Raw genomic sequence first — 26,271 nt, 5'->3', positions numbered from 1 at the left:
AGACGGTGAAAATAAGGGGGAATGCAAATAGCGTCCGCTACGCTATTTGCGTTCCCCTTATTTTCGCAGTCTTAGTCTACGTAAATATTTACGTAGACTAAGACGGGCCAAAATAAGAAACACACGTGTACGCACGTACACACGTGCTTTTTTTTTTTAAAGTCAGATGTGATAGGCTACATAAAGATTTACATAGCCTATCACGTCGGACTACAGGGATGCAAACGGCGGTGGCTACAGCCGCCGCCATTTGTGTCCCTGGTAGCCAGTGGCTGGATGTCCATCTGCTGGCGGAACCGGCTGGTGGCTCTGCGGAATCCCCGCGGAGCAGAGCCGGCCAGCCAGGATTCCGGGGGGAGGGACGGCGTGCCTCCCCCCCCCAGCGGAACCCGGTGGAGACAGGTAAGGGCAATTTCGTACATCCCTAACCATCCACCAACAAGAAAGTATAAAAACAGCCGAATGAAGATTGAACATGCTCAGTGGTCACAGAATACTGATTGGCTGATGGAGAAATGAAACAAATACAACAACAAAATAGAAAATTGGAAGGAGGGGGAACAGATTGGGATAGCTGAACAGTAGCGCTCCATACTGCAACATTTTGTAGCAGGTTGCACTTGTACATCACTATACTCATATTGCTGGATGCCTTTCAGGATGGCCCCCCAAAATCTGTTTTGGAATGGCCTGCCACCCCCTCCCCCCCCGCGGACCCCCCTGGGACGAGACTTACCTGGGGTGGATCTTCCGGACAGCAGCAGCCATGGATTACAGCGAGAAAACCTGTGGCAGAATTCCGCCATGGATTTCAGTGAGGAAACCCATGGCAGAACGTCCTCCCACCCACCACCACCCCATGGAATCCCCCCGGGACGAAGCTTACCTGGGGCAGATGTGGCGGTGGCTCCGGCAGCAGCTGGTCTCTCAGCTGGCTGCTGTGGCCACAAATGGCGGCCATCATAGCGGCCGCCATTTGCGTCCTTCCAGGCTGCCGTGATAGGCTACGTAAGTATTTACGTAGCCTATCACGGCAAAGATCAGGGGCACGAACATCAGCCACTACGCCATTTGCATGGCTACCTTTACTATGATAGGCTACATAAATACTTAGGTAGGCTATCACAGTAGCCTGGAAGGATGCAAATGGAAGCCGCTACGATGGCTGCCATTTGCGGCCACAGCTAGGGATGTCAGAAAATTCCGCCACGGAACTCGGGAGGCCGAATGCCAGCGCATTCAGCCCCCCAAAATCGGTGACAGAACAGTCTGCTCCCCTGCCCCCCCCAGGATGAGACTTACCTGGGGCAGATCTTCCTGGCAGCGGTGGCTCCGGCGGCGGCTCCAGTGGCGACTCCGACGGCAGTTCGGCGGCAGTTCGGCGGCCGGTCTTCCGACCGGCTGCCGTCGCCGCCGCCGCCATTTCCAGTTAAAAAAAAAAAAGACATGATAGGCTATGTAAAGATTTACGTAGCCTATCACGGCTAGGTTTTAAAAAAAAGTGATAGGCTACGTAAATGTTTACGTAGTCTATCACGGCTGACTGCAAGGACGCAAACGGCGGCGGCTACGGCCGCCGCCATTTGCGTCCCTGCTAGCCAGCAGCCGGATGTCCGGCTGCTGGCGGAGCCGGCCGGCGGCTCCACAGAATCCCTGTGGAGCACAGCCAGCTGGCCAGGATTCCGGGGGGGAGGAATGGAGTGCCTCCCCCCCATCCAGGATTCCGGGGGGAGGGACAGAGCGCCTCCCCCCCACCATCAACATAATCTGTGAAAGGTAAGTGACTTTCATACATCCCTAGCCACAGCAGCCCAGCCGTGACCAGAACTCCAGCTGCGGCTGGCCCTGGCCGGTGGGTCTGTGGACCTGCCATGGAGTGGAGCCGGCCGGGGAGGATTCCGGGGGGAGGGATGGAGTGCCTCCTCCCCACTGCGGATGCCCCAGCGCGCAACCAGGTAGGTGTTTTGTACATCCCTACTTCTGCTCCACTGCATGGCCATTGGTCTGTGAGGTGCATCAAGGCCCCATCGTGTCCCCTATGCTCTTCACCTTCCACATAAAACTGCTAGGGGAAGTAGGGATGTCAGAGAATTCTGCCATGAGAATCTGGCCCCCCGGAATCTGTGGCAGAACGGCCTCCCCCCCGCCACCCCGTGGAATCCCCCTGGAACGGAGCTTACCTGGCGGCGGATGCGGCAGCGGATGCGGCGGCAGATGCGGCGGCAGTGGCAGCTCCTTTGGCTGGTCTCCTGCCTGCTGCCAGGCTGCTGCAGCTGCAAATGGTGGCTGTCATAGCGGCCGCCATTTGCGTCCTTGCAGAAAGCCATGATAGGCTACTTAAGTATTTACGTAGCCTATCACGGCAAAAGGCAGGGGTGCTAATGGCGGCCACTATGCCATTTGCGCCCCTGCTCTTTGCCATAATAGGCTATGTAAGTATTTACATAAGTATTTATGTAGCCTATCACAGCAAAAGGGAGCCACGCAAATGGCGTAGTGGCCGCCATTTGCGTGGCTGCCTTTTGCCGTGATAGGCTACATAAATACTTACGTAGCCTATCATGGCTTCCTGCAAGGCCGCAAATGGCGGCCACAGCAGCCCGACAGCAGGCGGAACTCCAGCTGCGGCCGGCCCTGGCTGGCAGCTTTGCGGAGCCGGCTGTGAAGGTTTCTGGGGGGAGGGACAGAGCACCTCCCCCCCACCGGAACGGAATAAGTTAAGTGTTTTGTACATCCCTAAGGGGAAGTACTCTGGAGGTTTGGGCTCAAGTGCCATCAATATGGAGTTTACATTGAGCTGTACCTTTCATTTCCATCTAATGATCCTAGGGAGGCAGTTTACTGCCTGAACCAGTGTCTGGAGGTGGTTTGGGGATGGATGAGAACAAACAAGGTAACGCTTAATTCAAACAAGATGGAGGTACTGTGGTTAGGGAAACCAACATATTTAGACAGAGAAATACATCTGGTCGGAGGAATACATGAGGATGCACTCCCCCTGAAGGACCAAGTGCAGAGTTTGGGTGTGTCTCTGGACTTGGCAATAACTGGAGAAGCCCAGGTGGCAGTGCTGGCCGGCCAGGTGTACTTTTTACCAGCTTAGGCTAGTATGCCCACTGCAACCCTATCTAGAGAAGAATCTTGCCTTGGTCATTCATGCTCTGGTGATATCCAGGCTTGACTCCTGTCATGTGCTCTATGTGGGGCTGCTTTTGAAGATAGTTCAGCAATTTCAGTTGGTGCAGAATGCAGCTTCCCAGATATTTGTGGGGGCTGGGCGGTCTGATCATATGCATATGACACTAATACTGTGCCAGCTGCATTGGTTCCCACTGCGTCTCCAAGCCCACTTTAAAGTGCTGGCTTTAACCTTTACCCTTAAATGGTTTGGGCCCAAGTTTCTGGAAGGACTACCTTCCCCCACACCAACCTGTCCAAACAAGTTTGGGATCATCTTTGGGATCATCAGCAGAGGCTGTTCTCACTTGTCCACTGCCAAGGATGGTTAGGCTAGTGAGGACATGGGAGAGGGCCATTTCAGTGGTGGCCCCACATTCCTGGAATCAGATTCCATCAGGGATTCATCAAGCCCCTTTTTTGCAGGTCTTCATGAAGGATCTGAAAATCCACCTGTTTTTGTTGGCCTTCCTATAATCTGTGGGCTGCAGGTTTTATTGGTGTAATCTGTTTTTATAATGTTTTATAGTGCTTTATTGTATATTTATTGTCTATTTGTATAATTTCATAAGGTTTTTTAAATGCTGTACACAATGATGAGAGGGTTCTACCCTTAAAGGCAGCCTAAAAATAATAAATAAATAAATAAACTTATTTTAAATGTGTGTGAGTTTGGTTGCATTTACTAATGTCAGTGTACCAAGACTTTCATGTTTGAGGTAGTGTGCAAGCGAGCCCTTTTTTTCTCAAGTTAAACACTGTTTCAATTGCATACAATATTGCTCACTTTAATATTAATAGGCAAATGTAATGGTGTTTCCTAGGAAGATTGATTCCATAAAAAGTTCTATTTTGACATTTTCCAAACTGGAAGTTCATCGAACATTATAATATATAGTAAGGATTACTACACGCGAAGAAGGGTAATGAACTGCAATAAACAGGATGTTTGTGAAATTAGGACCTGCTGTGTAGGAAAATGATTGAGACGACCGTGTCATTCTAGTGTACTAAATGAAGCATGTGAGTTTGAGAGAGCAGAGATTAGGGATTTCACATTCTATGACAATGAAACATGCAGTGCATTCATAAAGTATTAGGAAATACTAGAATTATTAAGAAAAGCTGTGGTTGCATATCAGTATAATTTTTTATATCAGTAGCATTGCAAGCATATAGAATGGAAACATCACAAATGCTTCAAAAAGTTATGTTTTCATCATGGAGAATTCTGCATAGAGGCAAATAGAGTTGCTATCAAACTCTGGGGGAAAGGGGGTGGTGTGCTTGTTTATTTATGTATTACATTTATATCACGCCCTTTTTCCTTTTGTGAGGAACCCAAGACGGCTTACATAGTCCTCCTCCATTTTATCCTCACAACAACCCTATGAGGTAGGTTAGGATGAGAGTCTGTGACTGGCCCGAAGTCACCCAGTAAGCTTCATGGCCTTTGATTTTGGAAGTTTGGTTAAAATCATCGGACAAACCAAAATAGGCCTGAAAAAGTTCAGAAAAGATCCAGACCTTTCCAGCACCTGCTTAAGAACCTGAGAGGCCCAGGGGCTAAACGATCATTTGTGCCTCCCACCGTCCTTCTCTTTTCAGTTAGCGTATATGTTAGTCAGTGTTGGCGTGCCCCTTCCATGTGTGTGGTCTGGGAAGCTTGCCCCTAAAAAGTGTCTCAGGCCTTTCCAGGGGCGTCCAGGTCCCAAAGTCACCCGATGGCAAGATAAAGGCGCTCTGAGCAATCTATGCCCCTTTTGCCAGGGATGAGGCAGAGATGAATCTAGAGAAGCAGCAGCTGCAGCAGCAGTGAAGGTTGGATCTGTGTTGGTACAGAAGACTATCTCATTCCTAGGCCCCGGCGGCCTACCTACAATGGGAGTTCCAGGACTAGAGGCCTCTGAGCAGTGGGCCTGATCCTTGTTTCTTTCTGCTATTTCATAGTCAGATTGGAAGGAGTGCTTGAATCATTCATTGCAAAGTATGTCTGCACAAATAATAACCAGGATGTCAGTGTTGTTCTTGTTATGACATAGTGTTTTTCACATGGAATTAAAAAACAACCACTGTATTCCTTTATCGTGTCTCTTCAATTTAGTTTCCAATACTGGCCTGGCATGCTAGATAGGGGCTTGCACAAGCTCCTTTTACCATCCACACACAAAATAATAATCCGACTGCAGAAAGACTTGGATAGGTACTCAGTAGGGTAGTTCCAAGAATTGTCTTACCATCCCTTAAGGCATGTTCAAGGCAGAAGTTCTAACAGTGATCCTCTCAACATTGTTAAATGAGTTCCTGAAACCTCTTTGGGGGTAGGGAAACTCAAAATGACACTGCCAAAATACTGTCCATTACCCACAGTAATCACCCAACCACCTCAATCTCTTGTATGGTTGCAGAGTAGGAAAATCATACCTTCTCCCAGATAAATGCAGCCGCATTCTTTTTATCTGATTAGCATTTTGAAGATAGTTGTCACAAGAACTGCTCTCCAAACTCTGGTCTATTAGATTTCTTGTGCTGCTGTGGAGAGTTAAAAATCAAATTCTGAACCGCAGAGGTTCAAAATTTTGAACCGTCATCAACCTCCAGGGCATCTCCTGCACTAAATGACCTTTATTCCATTGTTAAAAAGATCGGAGATAATGAGCTATTAAATTACAGTGCTTGAGTTTTGCTTGCGTTCCCTTGTGAAAAGAGGAAACCCGCAATAAGAGGAGCTAGACCACAGCACTATCTAGCGGCTGTATAATGAAACATATTGAAGACTCGGATAAGGGAGAAAGTGGCGGGGAGAGGGGGAAGCGTGTGTAAAGGGAGTCTGTGGTAATCCTGCATTTACAGCGGAAGCAGAAAGCCCCATTTTAAATGTGGAATTTTAGGCTGGTGTAGAGATGCTCTAAGTGATAGGAGAGAAATGAGTAGCTGTAACATGATTTCACTTCTATAGACAAATATCATGTATTCATGGGATCCTAGTATTTTCCAGTGTGCAGAGAAACAGCAAAGGATTGCTGAAATAAGAGGCATTTTTTCCTGTAACACTTGAGGTGTTAAATACCTTATTAGCTGCTTACTTAAGGTTTTTGAAAAAATCTCTTTGTTGATCATCTTCCAGAGGAGTAGCTCTGTTAGTCTGATGCAGCAAAACCAACAGTGAGTCTGTTGAAGCCTTGCCAGGGGCAAGTTGCCATTTTCCAATTGAGGAAATCCAAAGGAAATTCCAATGTGAAATAGCTGAATTAGCAATAATAACAACAATTAATTCTGGGGTCTGAATAAAAACAACATTCTCCTGTTGCAGTACACATGTGAATTCACTTAATAATGCCAAGATGATTGTGTGATCACCAATTACTGCTGTTGTAAATGGTCACTATACCTATTTTGCATGTATTTCAGTTCTAATTTAATCTTCACTGAACTGTACTTTCTGTATTTCATTGCAATTTAATTCCATCTTTTACCACTTTTTTTTCTTCCCATGTTTTTTTCATCCCACCTGAGGATAACTCCTCATGCATCATCTGATGAAGTGGACTGTAGTCCATGAAAGCTTACGCCATATTGAATTTGTTAGTCTTTAAGGTGCCATGCGACTCTTTGCTGGTTCTGTGTTTTTAAGTGTGTTAGCTGGCTTTCACTTCGCTGTTTATTTGTAGAAGTTCAATTACTCTAGATGCTATGTAATTGGAATAACCCCAAACCATTGCTTTGGTTTTCATTTGCTAGCTTCCTTGATTTTTACAGAATGTTTTCTTTTCCTGGGCTCCTCAGTGCAGCAAGGGCAACCCACATTTGGCAGGAGGCTTCTGTGCAGTGTGTAGCAGCACACAGGTGGTTAACAGTGGGTGCTTGTCTTAAGTTTGTTTTCTTCAGGCTTGAGGCAAGGGGGTTGTGAAACTGATGCACCACAAGATTGCATGAGCAGAAAGTATTTAAAGAGTCCTGTGCAGACAACCAGTGTAGATACAGTCCATGCCTGGTGGTGATGACTGGAATTGGGATCATGCCTGCTCATCCTACCCTCTCAGTTACCATAGATGCATGAAAATTGCACTGAATGATGGAGGTGTACAAAGTTATGCATGGTGTGGAGAATGTGGACAGGGAGACATTTTTCTCCTTGTCTCAAAATACTAGAACCCGGGGTCATCCCATGCAGCTGACTGGTGCGAGAGTCAGGACAGATAAAAGGAAGGACTTCTTCACACAGTGCAGAGTGAAACTATGGATGGAATTCACTACCACAGGATGTAGTGATGGCCACCGATTTGGATGGCTTTAAAAAGGGGTTGGACAAATTCATGGAGGAAAAGGCTATCGATGGATACTAGTCCTGATGGCTATGTGCTACCTCCAGAACCAGAGGCGGCAGTATCTGGGGAACATGGGAGGGTGCTGTTGTGCTCATGCTCTGCTTGTGGGTTCCCAGTTGACAGCTGGTTGGCCACTGTGTAAACAGAATGCTGGACTAGATGGACCCTTGGTCTGTTCCAGCAGGGCTTGTTTTAATGTTCTTAACGTGTCTACAGGGGTGATCTGGCCCCACTCCTGTCCCATCTACATGTCTGCAAGTGTTCCTCATCCCAAAGACAGAGCATATGTCTGTACAGTTTGTATTCCCATAGGCTTTTTCACACTTTTGCCCAAACATGCACCCATGGTGGGGTCAACAGCTGTGATCCTGCTCTTCCCCATCTGTACAGCCATTCAGTGTAACATGTGAAAGGTGCTTCTTTCTTCATCCATGCTGTCATATTCATAACCACAGTGGTTTAAATTGCAAGGGTGGGTTATTTTACACTAAAACACTGGTCCAAAAGGTATGAAACCTTAATAGTATTATTGCAAGAGCTTGTTATGGGCATACTATTTTTGTCTGTCATATGTTTTTACTGTTTAATAAAATACAAAGGACTTTATGAGTCACATTGGCATGAGAGCCAGTGTGGTGTAGTGGCAAGAGTGTTGGACTAGGAGCTGGGAGATCCGGGTTCTAGTCCCCACTCAGCCATGGAAGCTCACTGGATGACTTTGGGCCAGTCAAAGACTCTCAGCCCAACCTACCTCACAGGGTTGTTGTTGTGAGGAAAAAATGGAGAGGAGGAGGATAATGTAAGCTGCCTTGGGTTCCTTGCAAGAGGAAAAAAGGTGGGGTATAAATGCAATAAATAAATAAATAAATAAATAAATTTAGTCTAGAAACCTCCAAATTTTGAATCTAATGCACAATGTGAATAGCATTGCTTGTATTCTTCTTTATTTGTACCTGTTGTATTTTTTTCAAAACTGCCACAGTTCTTCCTTTGAAAGAAAACACTGTGTCAGAAAAGGACTTTGCTTAAATTCAAAGTGTATGATCATCTCATCCCAGTTTGTGGGGGAGTTTAATCTTGTCATTCTATTTACAGTGAGAAGATAATAAGCCCCATAGATGGTAAATATTGCTGGTTTACAAACCAGATAAAAAGGTCTTTTTGCTTGAACTGCCAAGCAGTGTACATCAAAGCTGGAAACAACAACTGAATAGAATTTATGTTAATATTCTTGGCAAACCAGAGGAAGCTGATGTTAAATCTGAACTGAAGAACTTTGTAGCATATTCTCAAACTTCATAAAGTTCACACAGTTATAATCACTTAGATCAAAAGGAACCTGAGACTGAATAAGTATAGAAAATAATCCTGGAGGGGATGAAGTTTGTATTGCCAGTTTAAGTAGGTTAGCAAAACAGCAGAGACTAGGGTTTTTTTATATTCTTATTTTGATATTCTTCATTGAATCAGCCTTTTATGCTAACTGTAACTTGAATGAAAAAATGAAATTCTACCTAAGACAAGCTCAGTACAAACTGTATCAGTTTGTGAGAAGGAAGATAATTCTTGTTCTGCTGTGGCTTCTTGCAAAAGGAGTTTAAATATAGTGTGCTTTCAGATGGAGAGTTCCTAGTGCTACCAAGTAGAAGGCACTATGCAACAGTTCCATCTTCTTTTCCTTAACAGATTTTCTGTAGTAAGAAAAAGGGTGGAATAAGCTGTGGGAAAACACAGGAGAGTTACTAGTGGAAGCCATTGCCATCTTTTCCTTTGAATGAGGCAGGGCAATGGTGCTATAAAAGCCTTGTCTGGATTGGAAGCAACCATCATCTGACTACTGGTTTGCAGGCATTATGAGTACAAATTCCAGATTAGGTATACATGTATGGGTAGCCCTAGACAAGTCACTGCTTCCCATTTTCAATAAGAGAAGGAGTGCAAATCTGTAGAAAACCATGTGCCAAGAATCACTTGCATTCCCACAGTGAGTACTGTCAGTAGTAATAGTGTGGAAATAACTCACAAATAAATCCTATTGAGTTCAATAGTGCTTATTCTACTTAAAGACCTCCAGCAAAGGAGATTCCATCACCCCACACCCCACCCCATCCCAAGAATTGGTTCCATTGTCAAACTGCTCTTGATCTTAAAAAGTTTCCCCTACTGTTGAACCAAAATCTACCCTCATGTAACCTATGCCCATTAGAATTAGTTTTGCCCTCTGAGACTGCTGAGAACGCGTCTGCACCCTCATCTATGTGACAGCACTTCAGGTGTTTGAAGAATGTTATCATTCCCCTTCAGTCATCTCTTCTCCAGAGTAAACACAACATTCATACAGAGTAAACATCAACCTTTCCTCATACAACTTGTTTTCCATACTGCTAGCTGTCTTCGTTGCCCTCCACTCTACAAATAACAACTTGTCTATATCCTTCTTAAACTGCAGCATCCAGTATGGGACACAGTACTCCCGATGAGGTCTGACTAGTGTCGAGTAAAGTAGAACTATTACTTCTCATGACCTGGTGACTATGGCTCTGTCAATGCAGTATAACATTTCATTTGCCTTTCAAATGAATTTCAAATAGGGATGTCAGAGAATTCCACCACGGATCTCGGCCCCCCGAACTCCATGGTGGAATGGCCTGTCACCCCCCCGCCCCCCGCGGATCCCCCCCGGGACGAGACTTACCTGGGGCAGATGTTCTGGACGGCGGCGGCTCCAGCGGCAGCTTCGGCGGCGGCGGTTGGTCTTCCGAACGGCTGCCGCCGTCGCCACCATTTGCAGTCTGTTCCCCCCCCCATTCATGATAGGCTACGTAAAGACTTATGTAGCCTATCACGTCTGGGTTAAAAAAACAAAACAAAATGCGTACGCAAATGGCGGCGGCTATGGCCGTCGCTATTTGCGTTCCTTATTTTTGGCCGTCTTAGTCTACGTAAATATTTATGTAGACTAAGACGGCGAAAATAAAAGGGAACGCAAATAGCGCCCGCTACACTATTTGCATTCCCCCTTATTTTCGCTGTCTTAGTCTACATAAATATTTACGTAGACTAAGACAGCCAAAAATAAGGAACACAAACGGTGGCGGCTACAGCAGCCGCCATTTGCGTCCCTGCTAGCCAGCGGCTGGATGTCCGGCTGCTGGCAGAGATGGCCGGCGGCTCCGCGGAATCCCTGTGGAGTGGAGCCGGCCAGCCAGGATTCTGGGGGGAGGCGCTCCACGCCTCCCCCCCTGGCAAGGATTCCAGGGGGAGGGACGGAGTGCCTCCCCCCCCAGTGGAACCTGGCAGAGCCAGGTAAGCTGGGTTTCGTACACCCCTAATTTCAAATTGCCTTTCTGTCAGGGCCCAGATTCAGCATAGCAATGGGTCTTGTAGGTTATCATAGAATCATACAATAGTAGGGTTGGAAGGGGCCTACAAGGCCATTGAGTCCAACCCCCTGCTCCATGCAGGAATCCAAGTCACTCAGAGCATCCCTGGCAGATGGCTGTCCAGCCTCATCTTGAGTGCCTCCAGTGTGGGAGAGCCCACCGACTCCCTTGGTAATTGGTTCCATTGCCATATTGCTCTAACAGTCAGGAAGTTTTTCCTGATGTTCAGCCAGAATCTGGCTTCCTGTCACTTGAGCCCAGTATTTCGTGTCCTGCACTCTGGGATGATCGAGAAGAGATCCTGGCCTTCCTCTCTGTGACGACCTTTCAAGTACTTGAAGGGGGCTATCATATCTCCCCTCAGTCTTCTCTTCTCAAGGCTAAACATGCCCAGTTCTTTCAGTCTCTCTTCACAGGGCTTTGTTTCCAGTGCCCTGATCATCTTTGTTGCCCTTCTCTGAACCCTCTCCAGTTTGTCTGCATCCTTCTTAAAATGTGGTGCCCAGGACTGGACACAGTACTCCAGATGAGGCCTAACCAGTGCTGAGTAGAGGGAAACTAGTACTTCCCGGGATTTGGAAGCTATGCTTCTATTAATGCAGCCCAAAAGAGCATTTGCCTTTTTTGCAGCCACATCACATTGTTGGCTCATATTCAGCTTGTGATCTACCACAATTCCAAGATCCTTCTTGCTTGTAGTGTTGTTGAACCACATACCCCCCTCTTGTAACTGTGCATTTGGTTTCTTATTCCTAGGTGCAGAACTTGGCATTTATCCCTATTAAATGTCATTCTGTTGTTTTCTGCCCAGCACTCCAGTCTATCAAGATCCCTTTGAATTTTGTTTCTGGCTTCCAAAGTATTGGCTATCCCACCCAATTTTGTGTCATAGCTAGGATTTGAGTAGAAGTAGCCTGGGAAGGCTTGGGCCTACTCAGCCTCTGTGTGAGCTTCTCTCTGTCAGTGTTCCCAGAGCAGAGCCAGGGGGAGCCACCCAACTCCTTGTCCACCTGCTGGTCTGGCCTTGGCAGGCAGGGAGGCTGGAAGATATCCGCGAGGACCTGACAGAGGTGGGGTGGGGTTTGCAGAAGCATTGCGCAAGTTGAAGCATCAATGCTGGAGGGCTGAGTAGTGACGCCCTGCTTAAATGGGCCTTGCTGAAAGGCTAAAAGCCCTTGTCTGTCAAGGGATCTGGGGGGAAGTCTTATAGTCACACCTTCCCTTTTAAAATGATGCAAAGGTGAAGAGCCTTTGCTAGGAACATCTCATCTTCATTGCCTGAAGCATTCTCTGTTTTGATCCATCATCATCTGGGCTTTTGGGGGCACTTTGCACATGAACTCTTCCTTAATTGGAACTTTGGATTGCTAAAGACTTGCCATGAAAAGTACTGTGAGGCTTTTAGACATTTGCTGTGGACTGTTTGTCTTCATTTGTCATCAGCTCAGTGTACCGGCAAGCTGGGTTGGATCTATGACTTTTGGACTTCCCTCTGCCTGGACTCATGAAGCATGGAGATGCCAGTGTGAAAGCAGCACAGAACCCCTTGTGTGTGTGGGTTTACCCTTCCCTTAGTCATGACCATGTAGCCTGGAGTTATCAACAAAAGATTCAAAGTTGGGCTAACTCTCTGTGGGTGTGGTTTAGGCCTTTCAAGAATTTACCCCTTGATCACCTGAGGGATCATTCCAGTAATTATTCCCATTCCTTGTCCAGGGTTTGGAACCCTGTGTATGGATTGCCTGGGTTAGATACGCCAGAAATCCTGAGTCCCTTCCCTTGTGTTCAGAGTCATGGAGGTGGCAATCGGGAAACCACATTAATGAGGATTTCAGTCATGGTGGTAGTTTAGCTTCGGACTGTTCTGGAATTACATAGAGCTTATAGCTATTGACAATTAGCTATGTGATTTCTGAAGAGTGTAACCATGAAGCTTTTGCTATGGGATTTCCTGCAATAAAGAAATCTCACTGATTTAGGTGTCTGGTGTCAGAATGCCTGAGCATGTGTGCTGGGGGGATTGGGAAACCTGACACTTTCATTTGTCTTTGCCAGTATAACATTTCATTTGCAGCCACATCACACTGCTGACTTGTGAGTCATGATTGTGTTCAGCTTGTGATTGATAGTTTGTGATAGGATTGCACTCCAAGGTTATTTGGCATATAAACGATAGTATTCCCCAAGATGTTGGACACCATCACCTTGGCCAGCAGAGAAAAATATTTGATTCAACAGTGGGTATGAAGGCTGGTGGTGGACTAGTCTTCCATTGCCCCAAGAGTTTTTAACCACAACAACCTAGAGCTTAACTTGAGACAGCACATACATCAGGTTTTGTCCTGGAACTATTTTCAATATTAGGGTGCAGTAACAAATAATGAAACAAGTGCCTCGGAATCCATGCACAGTGCCTATTTTGATTCTCTGGTTTTTTCTCCCATTATACAGAAATAGAGAAAGGTGGCTGTGGTGATCCTGGAATTCCATCCTATGGCAAGAGGACTGGCAATAGTTTTCTGCATGGAGATACACTTACATTTGAATGTCAAGCAGCATTTGAACTTGTGGGAGAGAGAATGATCACATGCCAACAGAATAACCAGTGGTCTGGCAATAAACCCAGTTGTGTTTGTAAGTTCTAATTTGTTTTCTTATCAATTTATTGACTACCTATTTTTTTTCATGTCATTTACAAACAGTGTGCAGTAGCCTATTTTCCAGTGCTAGCAGTGCTTGTAAAAAGCATGCCCTTCACTTGGAAGGCCTCCTTGAGAGAGAGATCTCCTAGTTCTATTTCTCCCCTACTCTTTCATATATTCGGTTAGTTTCATTATAGCATTTTCTTAATTAAAACATGCCTGAAGGAAAGGACATACACCAAGGGTTGTCTATCTAGAAGGTTAGAAAGAGAGGTCAGTATTTCACAATAGCCTTATTATGAAGTTAATGAAGTTGCATAGATTATAAATAAGGAACAGCCGTTCTATTAACAGGCTGCAAAAGATGAAAGAGTGCACTTGCCATGGTGCATTTTAAACAACCATATATTTGGCATCTGGATGCCAAAGCATAGATAGGTTCCATTGGTTGTCTCTCTTTCCAGCACTATATAATGTTGGTTCTTTCTCCAGTGAATGCTACAGTTTCTTGACACATCAGTAACTGACACCACTCCCCCTCCCCTCAACTCCCCTTCTTCCATTTGTGGAAAACAAATTGAACACAGGTGTCAGGGTGGACACTGAGCCCATAGAATCCCAGAGTAGTTCTGATTCTGAGGAAGAGGAGTCGCTCCTGGGAGAGGAGCGTGCTCCTCTTTCCCAGGGCTCACAGCTGACGGAGATTCCTCCCACCAGCATTCCTAGCTTAGATAGCAGTCCTGGGAGTGACAGAGCGCGGGAAGCAGACTTGATGGACGCGCCATGCCGATGCAGAGAGCGGCGCCAAATGGAAGGCGCGGAAAGGAGGCGTAGTGCCCGGTTGGAGTGCAAACAACAGCTGTGCCCAGAGGATCCAAGGGAAAAGGGGAGGGGCTATCCCTAGCCCTTAAGTTCAGGAGTCTGCCAGCAATTCCCTTTCAAATGGGGACCAACTGTTCCAACGTAGGGCATAGGTACTCTGCTGCTCATATCTAGTTGCTAACAGTAGAGTTGTTAAGTTGTAAAAGAGGAATAAAGCTTTGAAAAGAATCCATTTGTCTGTGTCTGGCCTTGGCTACTGGATTAGACTGAGAGAGGCCTCCAAGGAGCCCTTGACAACAGGGAATTTTACTAGCAGAACACAGAGTCATATCCAAGGGTATCTCTTTGAGCCAGCAAATGCTCCCATCAGTGGAATGGGGAGAGAAATGGCTTTTGCTGATTCCCCCTCCCCTGTCCCCCTCCCCCTGCTGTCCCCCATGCTTTTAAAGGATCATCCAAATCCCGTTAGTAGATTTGGCTGTGTGGAGGGCTACAGAGGGAGGGAAAATTGGTGAAAATCACTTCCCTCCTTGTACCGCTGATGGAAGCCATCGCTGGATCAAAGAACCTTCTGTCAGCAGAGGGATACAGTTGGAAAGAACCCATAGTGATTATATACATTCCTTATTTTAGTCCTTAAGTTAGCATCTCTTAGAAACGGGTCCTTGAAAACTTACCACAGAAGAGAAATGGGTGCTTCCTCTGACAAAGTAACCTGTATTAATAATGTTGTGTGTGGGGGATTTCAGAAAAAGCTCTATATCAAAATGAGCTAGTAAAGCCACAACTGCATATTTTGTTCTTGCGATAGTGTGTGATTCATGTGGGAGTTTTTTTTCCCTAAAACAGCTGAAAACATTTCAGTATACTAAAATACCTTGTTTTGAACTTAGGTGTTTTGCAGGAGATAGTGTGGACATGAATGATACCTTTAAAGTTCTTCAGATAATTTTGCATTATAAAGTGTTTCATTTTCTCTTTTTATAGTCTCGTGTTTTTTCAACTTCACAACACCGTCAGGAATAATTCTTTCACCGAACTACCCCGAGGAGTATGGAAACAACATGAATTGTGTATGGCTGATTATTTCAGAACCAGGGAGCAGGATACATCTTATTTTCAATGACTTTGATGTAGAGCCTCAGTTTGATTATCTGACAGTGAAGGATGATGGGATTTCTGACTTACCAGCTCTTGGTACTTTTTCTGGCAATGATGTACCTTCCCAAATTGCTAGCAATGGTCACATAGTACGTCTTGAATTTCAGTCAGATCATTCTACTACTGGAAGAGGCTTCAATATAACCTATACTAGTAAGTGCTCATTTTATGGTTTGTATACTAAACATAATGGGCACAATGTAGCCAAAGATATGCACTGTTAAGATTTCAATTTTGGAGAACTGAAGTGCATGCCTAGTGCACCAACTAAAGTCAGTAGGAACTGAAAGCTGGGAAACATCCAGTTTGCGTCCAATCACCCCTAGGAGATGAAGGTGAAAATGTTTTTGAGTGCCCAAATGGAGACAAGAAGGGATTAAGCCATGAGCATATGGTGAATCATGATAGCCAGTCAAAGAGGCCTAAGGGTAGGGATGCACAGACTCACTGGAGTCTGTGCTCGGTGGGAGCTTGAGCAGCCACCGCTGCCGCTCCTCCATGCGAGCCTCCATCTTTTATGCAAGATGGGGCTCTATATTTTCGTATATTTACTGTTGCACACAACGGTGGCCATGAAGTGCCATTTCCACAACATTAGACGCCTCTAATGTTGTGGAAATGGTCCTTTATGGCTGCTGTTGTGTGCAACAGTAAATATATGAAAATATAGCGCTCCATCTTGCATAAGAGATGGCGGCTTGAAAGGAGGATGGGAGGCTGCCAGGCATGAGTGGACAGGTCCAGTAAGTCCTGGCCACTCGTGGCTCAGCGAGCAGGGGGGGCAGCTTGCTGAGCTGGATTCGGGTGGAGGGGGGAAGTGGGGGGAGAGCCTCATGGACTTCTGAACCTAGTTGGGTGCCCACGCCATCCCTACCTAAGGACCATAGGAGAAAATGGACACACTAGAGACATCTGAGGACAGATACCATGTATAGGTGTTTCTATGCTAATTCTAGAAGCCTGTGAGCCAAGAAGGGAGAGCTGAAGTGCCTGGTTTTAAAGGAGAATTTAGATATAGTGGGCATAATGGAAACCTGGGGGAATGGAGAGAACCAGTGGGATATGGTCATCTCTGGATATGAATGCTACAGGAAGGACAAGGAAGGGTGTACTGGAGGAGGTGTTGCTCAGTAGGGATGTCAGAGAAATCTGCCGCGGATTCAAATAAGGACAGATTCTTTGTAATTTGGCCTCTGGAATCTGCAGTGGAACGGCTCCAGGAGGATTCCCCGCAGAACGCAGGGATGTACGAAACTCACTTAGCTTTTTGCAGAATCTTTTGCGGTGGGGGGGAGGCACTCCGTCCCTCCCCCCGGAATCCTTGATGGGGGGGAGGCGATCCAATCCTCCCCCCCGGAATCCTGCCCGGCCAGCTCCACTCCACGGCGGCTCCACAGAGCAGCCAGCCAGGGCCGCCCGCAGCCGGATTTCCGGCCGTGGACGGGCTGCTGTGGACGCAAATGACGGCCGCCGTAGTGGCTGCCATTTGCATCCAGCCAGGCTGCCGTGATAGGCTACATAAATATTTACGTAGCCTATCACGGCACCCCCCCAAAAAAAACAGCGTATGCAAATGGCGGCGGCTACGGCGGCCACCATTTGCATTCCTTATTTTTCACTGTTTTAGCTTACGTAAATATTTACTTAGGTTATTACGGCGGAAAAAAAGGGGAATGCAAATAGCATAGTGGGCGCTATTTGCATTCCTTTTTTTTTTGGCCGTAATAGCTTACATAAATATCTACGTAGGCTAAAATGGCGGGGGGGGGGAAAGGAATGCAAATAGCACCCACTACGCTATTTGCATTCCCTGTTTTTTTCACTGTAATAGCCTACGTAAATATTTACGTAGACTAAAACGGCGAAAAATAAGGAACGCAAATGGCGGCCACCATAGCCGCCGCCATTTGTGTACGCCATTTTTTAATTATTATTATTATTGGCTTGCCATGATAGGCTACGTAAATACTTACATAGCCTATCACGGCAAAGACCAAGATGCAAATTGCGGCCGTGGCAGCCGGTTAAAAGACCAGCTGCCGCCTCCGCCGCCAGAGCTGCCGGAGCCGCCACCGGAGCTGCCGCTGTCCGGAACATCTGCCTAGGTAAGCCTCGTCCTGGGGGGAATCCACAGGGGGGCGGAGGGGGCAGGCCATTCTGCCACAGATTTTGGGGGGCCAAATGCACTGGCATTTGGCCTCACTGACATCCGTGGCGGAATTCTCAGCCATCCCTAGCAACATTCCTTGTGAACTCTTGACTAAATTAAAATTTCCCCTCATTCATCCTTAAGAGTGGAGCTAGGATATTGTCGAAAAAGAATAATAATTCTGATCTCAGTCTATTTGGTTTGGTTCAAATGCGTACATCACCACAGACAAGATCAAAATGCTCATATGTGTTCACTATCATTCATAGTAAGTAGTCAAATCATCACAGAAAAAACATGTTAGCTCAAAGACAGATGAGTTATGGAGACTAGTTGTCCTGTTTTGACAATGAGTGGGCTGGTAGAAACCTAGTTCACTGTATGTAGTCTTTGTTTTATAATCATGCATTCAGAAATATTTATGAACAATTAATTGGATTGTCTTTCTTTTAAAACTTAGCATTTGGTCAGAATGAATGTCATGATCCAGGAATTCCCATAAATGGAAGGCGATTTGGAGACAGGTTCCTTCTAGGAAGTTCTGTTTCTTTTCATTGTGATGATGGTTTTGTGAAAACCCAAGGCTCAGAGACCATAACTTGTGTTATGCAGGATGGAAATGTTGTATGGAGTTCAACCGTTCCACGTTGTGAAGGTAAGGATTTTACCTTTCTATAGCATGGAGCCAAAAAAAATGTTTAGATATTTACACCTGTTAATATACACAACCATACAGTTACTTTGGATATTAACTATTCTTGTGAACTATGCTTATTGATTACTTTTCTTAGGGAGACTTTCCAGGCATTATCCTAGATGTCTTTTCAGTGCCAGTAGAATATACCTTTATTTTGTAGTCCTGCGGGCCTCCATCCTATCCCCCATGCTATTTAACATCTACATAAAACTGCTGAGTGATACCATTCAGAAACTTAAGAGTGCAGTGCCATCAGTATGCTGATGTCACCCAGCTCTACTTCTCTTTTTCATTGGATCCAGGCGAGGCGTGGAAGTAGGCATGGCGGAGAATTCCACCACGGATCTCGGTGAGGCCAAATGCACTGGCATTTGGCCCCCTGAAATATGTGGCGGATCAAAGGCCCCCCGCCCCGTGAAATGGGCCCAGAATGGAGCACCTACCTGCTGCCGTCTGCGCTGCATTGCAAATGGCGGCCGCATGTGCGGCCGCCATTCGCTTCTTCCATATAGCCGTGATAGGCTATGTAAATACTTGCGTAGCCTATCACGGCTAACGCAGGGACGCCATTTGTGTCCCTGAGGAAGCTGTGATAGGCTACGTAAGTATTTACATAGCCTATCACAGCAATACTAAGGGAACACAAATGGTGGCAGCTACGGTGGCCATTTTATATATTTACGTAGCCTATCATGGCAAAAAAATATTTGTGTAGCCTATTATGGCAAAAAAAAAAGGGGGAATGCAAATGGTGGCGGCTACGGCGGCTGCCATTTGCATTCCCTTTCTTTTCTGCCATGACAGGCTATGTAAATATTTAAGTAGCCTATCACAGCTAAAAAAGGGAACACAAATGGCGGCTGCCATAGCTGCTGCCATTTGCGTTCCTTTTTTTTTTTTTTGCCGTTATAGGCTACATAAATATTTACATAGCCTATCATGGCAGAAAAGAAAGGGAATGCAAATGGCGGCCGCATGATTGCTATTTGCATGATTGCCATTTGCATCCCTGCTTTAGCTGTGATAGGCTACGTAAATATTTACATAGCCTATCACGGGCTGGCGTAGGGACGCAAATGTAGGGGTGTACGAAACCCCGCTTACCTGGCTTCGCCGGGTTCTGCAGGTGGGGGGAAGTGATCCATTCCTCCCTCCAGAATCCTCCCCGGGGGGGAGGCGATCTGTTCCTCCCCCTCGGAATCCTGCCCGGCCAGCTCTGCTGCGCAGCCAGGCCGTGGAGCCACCAGCCGGGCCACCCTGCAGCTGGGCGTCCAGCCGCTGCCGGGCTGATGCGGACGCAAATGGCGTCCTGAGTAGGGGATGCCATTTGCATCCCTATGCTGGCCCATGATAGGCTACATAAATATTTACGTAGCCTATCACGAAAAAACAACAACCAGCTAATGCAAATGGCGGCTACGGTGGCCGCCATTTGCGTTCCCTTTTTTTCCCGCTGTGATAGGCTATGTAAATATTTACATAGCCTATTACGGCAAAACAGACACTACGCCATTTGCGCCCCTCTGTTTTGCCGTGATAGGCTACGTAAACATTTACGTAGCCTATCATGGCGGAAAAAAAGGGAACGCAAATGGCAGCAGCCATAGCCGCTGCCATTTGCGTTCCCTTAGTTTTGCCGTGATAGGCTATGTAAATACTTACGTAGCCTATCACGGCTTCCACAGGGACGCAAATGGCGTCCCTGCATTAGCCGTGATAGGATCTGTAAGTATTTACATAGCCTATCAAGGGTATATGGAAGAAGCGAATGGCAGCCGCAGACGCAGACGTCAGCAGGTAGGTGCTCTGTTCTGGGCCCATTTCGTGGGGTGGGGGGTGGGGGGGCTTTGTTCTGCCATGGATTTTGGGGGCCGAATGAACTGGCATTCAGCCTCACTGAGATCCATGGTGGAATTCCATGCCTACGCAAATGCCGTCCCCTACACAGGATGCCATTTGCGTCCGCACCAGCCCAACAGCGGCTGAAGGACCCGCTGCGGGTTGGCCTGGCCAGTGGCTTTGTGGCCTAGAATGGATCGCCTCCCCCCCGTCGAGGATTCCGAGGGGAGGAACGGATCGCCTCCCCCCACCTGCGGAACCCGGTGGAGCCAGGTATGCAGGGTTTTGTATACCCCTACGTGGAAGTCCTTAATCAATGCTTGTGGCAATGGATTTGATGTGGGTCAATAAACTGAAGCTCAGTCCAGAAAAGATGGAGAAGTGGGTGGTTCATCTATCTGGTGGAATGGTGTTCAGCCTGTTCTGGAAGGGATACACCTGTACTAAAGGATCAAGTCCATAACTTGGGGGTGCTTGTAGATGTAGGGATGGGTGGATTCCCTACCTGCTGGTCCAGGTGGGAATCCGCCCTTGGGGGAGGCGATCCATCCCTCCCCACAGAATCCATCTGGGCCAGCTCTGCTCAGCGGCAATCCTGCGGAGCCGGCCACTGGGTCTGCATCACTGGCTGTACGGCCGGCCACCATTGCCATGCCATATCGCTGGGCTAACTCCAGACACAAATGGCATCCACTACGCCATTTCCGGCCATACAGCTGTTAGGTTAACCTAAATGCAGCCATTTATGCTCCATTTATGGCTGTATTTAGTTTAACCTAACAGCTTTATGGCCGCAAATGGTGTAGTGGATGCCATTTGCATCCGGAGTTAGCCCAGCGATACAGCATGGCAATGGCAGCCGGCAGTATCGCCAGCAATGTGGACCCAGCGGCTAGCTCCGCAGGATTGCTGCACGGAAGAGCCGGCCCAGACGGATTTCAGAGGGAGGCGGGGAGGTGAGTGCTCCATTCCACCAAGGACCTCATTGGGGTCCATGGCGGAATTCTCCACCATCCCTATGTACAGCCATCTTTATCATTGGAGGTGCAAGTGCTTTCTGAGGCAAGTGCTCTCTGAGGCAAAATCTCTAAGCTTTTACCAGCTTAGGCTGGCACACTAGCTCTGACCCTACTTGGACAGAGACACCCTGGCTTAAGTGGTCCATGCCCCATAAACTTCCATTTAGATTACTCCATCATGTTGTATGTGGGGTAGGGATGGATGAGAATTCTGTTTTGGAGTGAAATCTCAATGGATTCTACTGGTTCAGCCCTGGTGGATTTTGTTTTGTTTTCCCCTGCTGGCATTGACTCTATCTGTATTGAGTCAATCCAATATGTGGATTTCAGATTTTTTAAAATGGCGGCAACTTGCATAAATGGGATCTTTTTCGGATCTTTAAATTTACGAGAATGTGGTCAGATTGTATATGGTTTTTAATCAGCAGTCTTGTGCAAGTGCACACTTGCACAAGTCCTCCTGTCCACTGAGTAGCCCCACAGGGGCATGTGCCCTTGTGAATATCCCTGTCAGTTTCATCCCTTCCACATACTATTTAGTTTAGCCAGCAGAGCCATATTTCGGGCTTGTCAAAGAACTTGTCAATTACTGCTGCTTTTGGTTCCCCTAACCCCGCCACTTCATCCTTTCAAATTGCATACGTTATGGATCCCAACACTGCTCCTTATATCTGACAGCTAGCATGTGCAAATCATGAGAATTGTCTTGGCCCCACTGGAGGAATCTTCCTCAGAGGAAGAGCTAGAGCTCCCAGAAACTGAGGGCACCCCAGAGCACTCACTGTCATGAGACGAGAAGAAGGCTGGCCCCTGCTGGATGGCTACACGGGAGCAGGCCTTTTCAGTAGTAGCCCCTTCTACTACTGGAATGTCATTCCAAGAGCACTCTGCCTGGCATCTACTTTGTTATCTGTTTGGGGTCAGGCAAAGACATTTTTAGTCTCCCAGGCATTTTAATCCAGTCTGCATTTCTGCTGCTAAGTTGTGCTTTTAAGTAGTTCTATCTTTGTGATATATTTAGATCTTCTTGTTGTGATGACTGTTATTTTAGCCTCTGCTGCTTTTAACTGATTCATTTATTAATATTATGCTGCTTTTGATTTAATTAGTATGTATTTTATCTGTGTTTTATTGTACATTTGCGTACGGGCTTTTTTTTTTTTAAGTCAGCCATGATAGGCTACGTAAACATTTATGTAGCCTATCACGGCTGACTGCAGGGACGCAAACGGCGGCCATTTGCGTCCCGGCAGGAGAGGAGGTTTCGCGGCTGGAGGGATGGGGCGCCTCCCCCCCGGCCAGAATTTCGGGGGGAGGGACGGGGCACCTCCCCCCCGGCCAGAATTTCAGGGGAAGGGATGGAGCACCTCCCCCCCACCGTGAAGCAAGCTTCGGGATCAGGTAAGGGACTTTCGTCCATCCCTAGGCATCCCTGCATTAGCCGTGATAGGCTCTGTAAGTATTTACATAGCCTATCAAGGGTATATGGAAGAAGTGAATGGCGGCTGCAGACCGTTGTACACTGTACATCCCCTGAGAGATAATAGCTATAGGGTTACTAATGAGAAGGATCCAGTGGTGTCTGGCCACTAGTGCTAATGACTTTGCACTAGCATAAACCAAGACTTGTCCAACATATCTAGTGCAATGTGAAAAAGTGCTACTAGGCAGCACTTTTACATTGTGCAAGTGCTGATTTACACCACCACAATGTCATTAGTGTTAGCGGCCAGTAGGGATGGTGCGAGCACCCAATTCCATCCAGAAATTCGGCGGAACCTCTCCTGCCCACACCCCTGAGCCCCTGCCCCTGCTTTCCCCTTGCTTGTGCTTGGCGACCAGCCCACACTCACCCTGGCGGCCTTGTCGAGCTCTGTGGTCAGCATTTTTTGAAAAATAAAATGGCAACCACAAAGTGTACATATTTGCATTTGTGCGAAAATGCACATTTTCACAAATGCACATATTTGCACATATGTGAATATGCATACTTGGGGAAATGCACATTTTATGATTTTTGTGCATATGCAAATATGTGCATTTTTGCAATCGCCATTTTATTATTCAAAAAATGATGACCACGAAGCTAAGGATGGGGGAGAATTTCTCCCCGAAACTTCGGGGGGCCGAGTGCCAACGCATTCAGTCCTCCGAAGGTTGTTCGGGGAGAAATTCTCCACCCCCCTGCCCCCCGCCCCCCCCCGGGATGGGACTTACCTTTCACAAATGTCCCTCCTGGCGGTGGGTCCCGGCGGCGGTTCGGCAGGTCTTCGTCAGGGGCAGGGGTGGCAGCCGGTCTTTCGACCGGCTGCCGCCGCCGCCATTACAAGAAAAGTTTAAAAAAAACAACACCCCTGTGATAGGCTACGTTAATCGTTACGTAGCCTATCACAGGGGCATTTTTTTTTCTTTTGAAGTTCGCGGCCGGGGAGACGAGGCGCTTCTCCCCGGCCTGAATTTCGGCCGGGCGAGGCGGGAAGCCTCCCCCCCGGCCTGAATTTTGGCCGGGCGAGGAGGGAAGCCTCCCCCCCTGGCCTGAACTTCAGGGGGAGCAGCGAAGCGCCTCCCCCCCACCGCGAAGCAAGCTGCTAGACCAGGTAAGTGACTTTCGGGCATCCCTACACGAAGCTCAAAAAGGCCACTGGGGTGAATGCTGCTCGCTGAGTGTGGCGGGGATTCGAGCATGGTCCGGGGACCGGTGAGTAGGGATGTTAGAGAATTCTGCCACGGATCCCAGGGGGGCCAAATTCCAGTGAATTCCAAATTCCGTAGCCGCCGCCATTTGCGTTCGCTGTTTGTTTGTTTTGCTGTGATAGGCTACGTAAATATTTATGTAGCCTATCATGGCAAAATACAGGGATGCAAATGGCGGCAGCTATGGCAGCCACCATTTGCATCCCTGTGCAGGCTGCCCAGCAGCTGGATGTCCTGCTGTGGGCAGCCCTGGCTGGCAGCTCCGCGGAATCACGGCGGAGTGGGGCTGGCTGGAGAGAATTTCAGGTGGAGGGATAGAACGTCTCCCCCCCACCGCGAATGTCACCCTTCGAAAAGGTAAGTGACTTTCGTACATCCCTAGATTGCTATCCTTGATGTTAAATTGTTGTGAGTTACTTTGGGCATCTGCTATATTGAATACTAGAGTAAGAAATATTTTAAATAAATGAATAAATAATACACAGTATTAAAACTTCACCTTACACAGGAGTAGTGGATAGATTAGATCATATGGGCAACTTCTATCTTCAAGAGCAACTTTGCTGAGAACAATTTTTGACTCCTCTGTTGAAAGCAGTGAGAAGTACTTGGGAGCAGAAGTGATTGACCAGGTTCAGAATTATTGCTAATAGAATTATTTTAAATAATTCACCTGGAATACTTCATTGTCGTCTTGCTCACGCTTGAGAACTTTTTCCATTTATTTCAATGGGAACAAGATGACACTCCTGTTAATTTTCAAATAGATGGTTTTATTTCATCTAGGTGCATCTCTTTCCAAATTTAATTGCTTGTCTTGGTTGGAAAATCTCTTTTTAATGACAGACATTAACCTTTCTTTTCCCAATTGGGAGTTCAGTGTCCAATGTCCATTTTCTTCAGGATAGTTGAGAGAAAATTTAGTGTGATTATGCTTCACTGTGGGTGGCTTTGAATGTTACATAGAAGCTGGGGAAGAGAAAGTGTGCCTTGAGTAAAACCAGAACTAGAAATAATGCACCTCTCCACTACAGGAAATATTAAAATGGGAAGTTATTTCCTGTTCCTCTTCCACTACTTGCATGTAATGTCCAAAGCAATCTTCTGAGGCTCTTTATTTTACCCTTTTAATAATAATTATCATAATATAATCAAATGAATTTATTTATTTTATTTATTTATTGCATTTATACCCCGCCTTTCTCCCTCTCGCAAGGAACTCAAGGCGGCTTACATTATCCTCCTCCTCACCGTTGTATCCTCACAACAACAACCCTGTGAGGTAGGTTGGGCTGAGAGTCTGTGACTGGCCCAAAGTCACCCAGTGAGCTTCCATGGCCAAGTGGGGACTAGAACCCGGATCTCCCGGCTCCCAGTCCATCACTCTCACCACTACACTACACTGGCTCTCATTTAATACCATTAGTATTAAATGAACCCTTAATACTAATGGTATTATTTATATAGCATGCTCCAGTAAAATAAAATTTAAAAGCAAGGTGTGTTCCGCACCCCACCCCCAACCCCCTGACTCAAGGAACCATAATTAATTGTAGTTTGAGCTTCAGGAAGTCTAACGCTAACCAGCATGCCTGCTTATTGGCTCTGTTTACTAAACCAGGGATGGCCAACTCTTTTGGCCCCAAAGGCCATATGGACTACTGGGTTAAGGTCCACACATGTGCATGTAGATACCTTCACCCATGCATACACACATGCCTTTCCTCCCACCCACATCTCAGTGTGCAGGAATGGGGAGGTTTCCCTCCTTGTCCCCTTAGATCAAGGGATGGAATCACTGGTGGGGAAGTTTAAAGCCTCTCTCCTACCAGCAATCCTGGTTAACAGCAGGGAAACAGCAGTCTGTTCTGCACACCTAAAGCTGATTTGCTAGGTGGCAGGGGAAAGTGAGCAGGGGCTCTACAGGCTGCACAGTGAGTGACCCAATGGTCCATATATGTGCTAAACCATAGTTTTATTTAAGGGGGTTTATCATGTTGCCTGGAGAGTCAATCACTGGTTGACATTAAGATATCTCAATCAGCAAAGCCTGAGCTCTGAATTCCGACTTGAATCTCATTCTGACTTTGGTCTGTATCAGATTGTGATGGGGGGGGGGTACAAAAATCCATGCTAAGATCTGGATTTTCATGCACATTTTTCCAAATGCAAGCATTAGTTATGCAAATTTTTTAAACATACACATTTTTCTCCTATTAATTAAAATGTTTTGTGCACATATTCTTGTTTCCCGCAAATCACATCCATTACAAATGTATGGCTTTTGACCTTAGTTTATGGTAAATTCTGCTAAAAAATGAATGGAAATTAATTTTTCATATATCCCTAGGTATAACATA

At 46.7% G+C, this 26,271-nt stretch overlaps 1 protein-coding gene across 1 annotated transcript in view; it reads left to right on the top strand.

Moving 5' to 3' along the window:
- CSMD1 (CUB and Sushi multiple domains 1) overlaps positions 1-26,271 on the top strand; it is a 1,446,416-nt gene that overhangs the window by 1,011,436 nt on the left and 408,709 nt on the right. Inside the window, exons 13-15 of the mRNA XM_084811779.1 lie at positions 13,340-13,522; positions 15,340-15,666; positions 18,123-18,317. Coding sequence (XP_084667905.1) covers positions 13,340-13,522; positions 15,340-15,666; positions 18,123-18,317 — 705 coding nt within the window. The remainder of the gene's footprint in view (positions 1-13,339; positions 13,523-15,339; positions 15,667-18,122; positions 18,318-26,271) is intronic.

The sequence above is a fragment of the Heloderma suspectum genome, chromosome 1 (assembly GCF_057233095.1).
Source record: "Heloderma suspectum isolate Gila_16-S chromosome 1, 16-S_ref, whole genome shotgun sequence".
Taxonomy (NCBI): Eukaryota; Metazoa; Chordata; class Lepidosauria; order Squamata; family Helodermatidae; genus Heloderma; species Heloderma suspectum.
The sequence above is the reverse complement of the archived record's forward strand: the minus strand, read 5'-3'. Positions and strand labels throughout refer to the sequence as shown.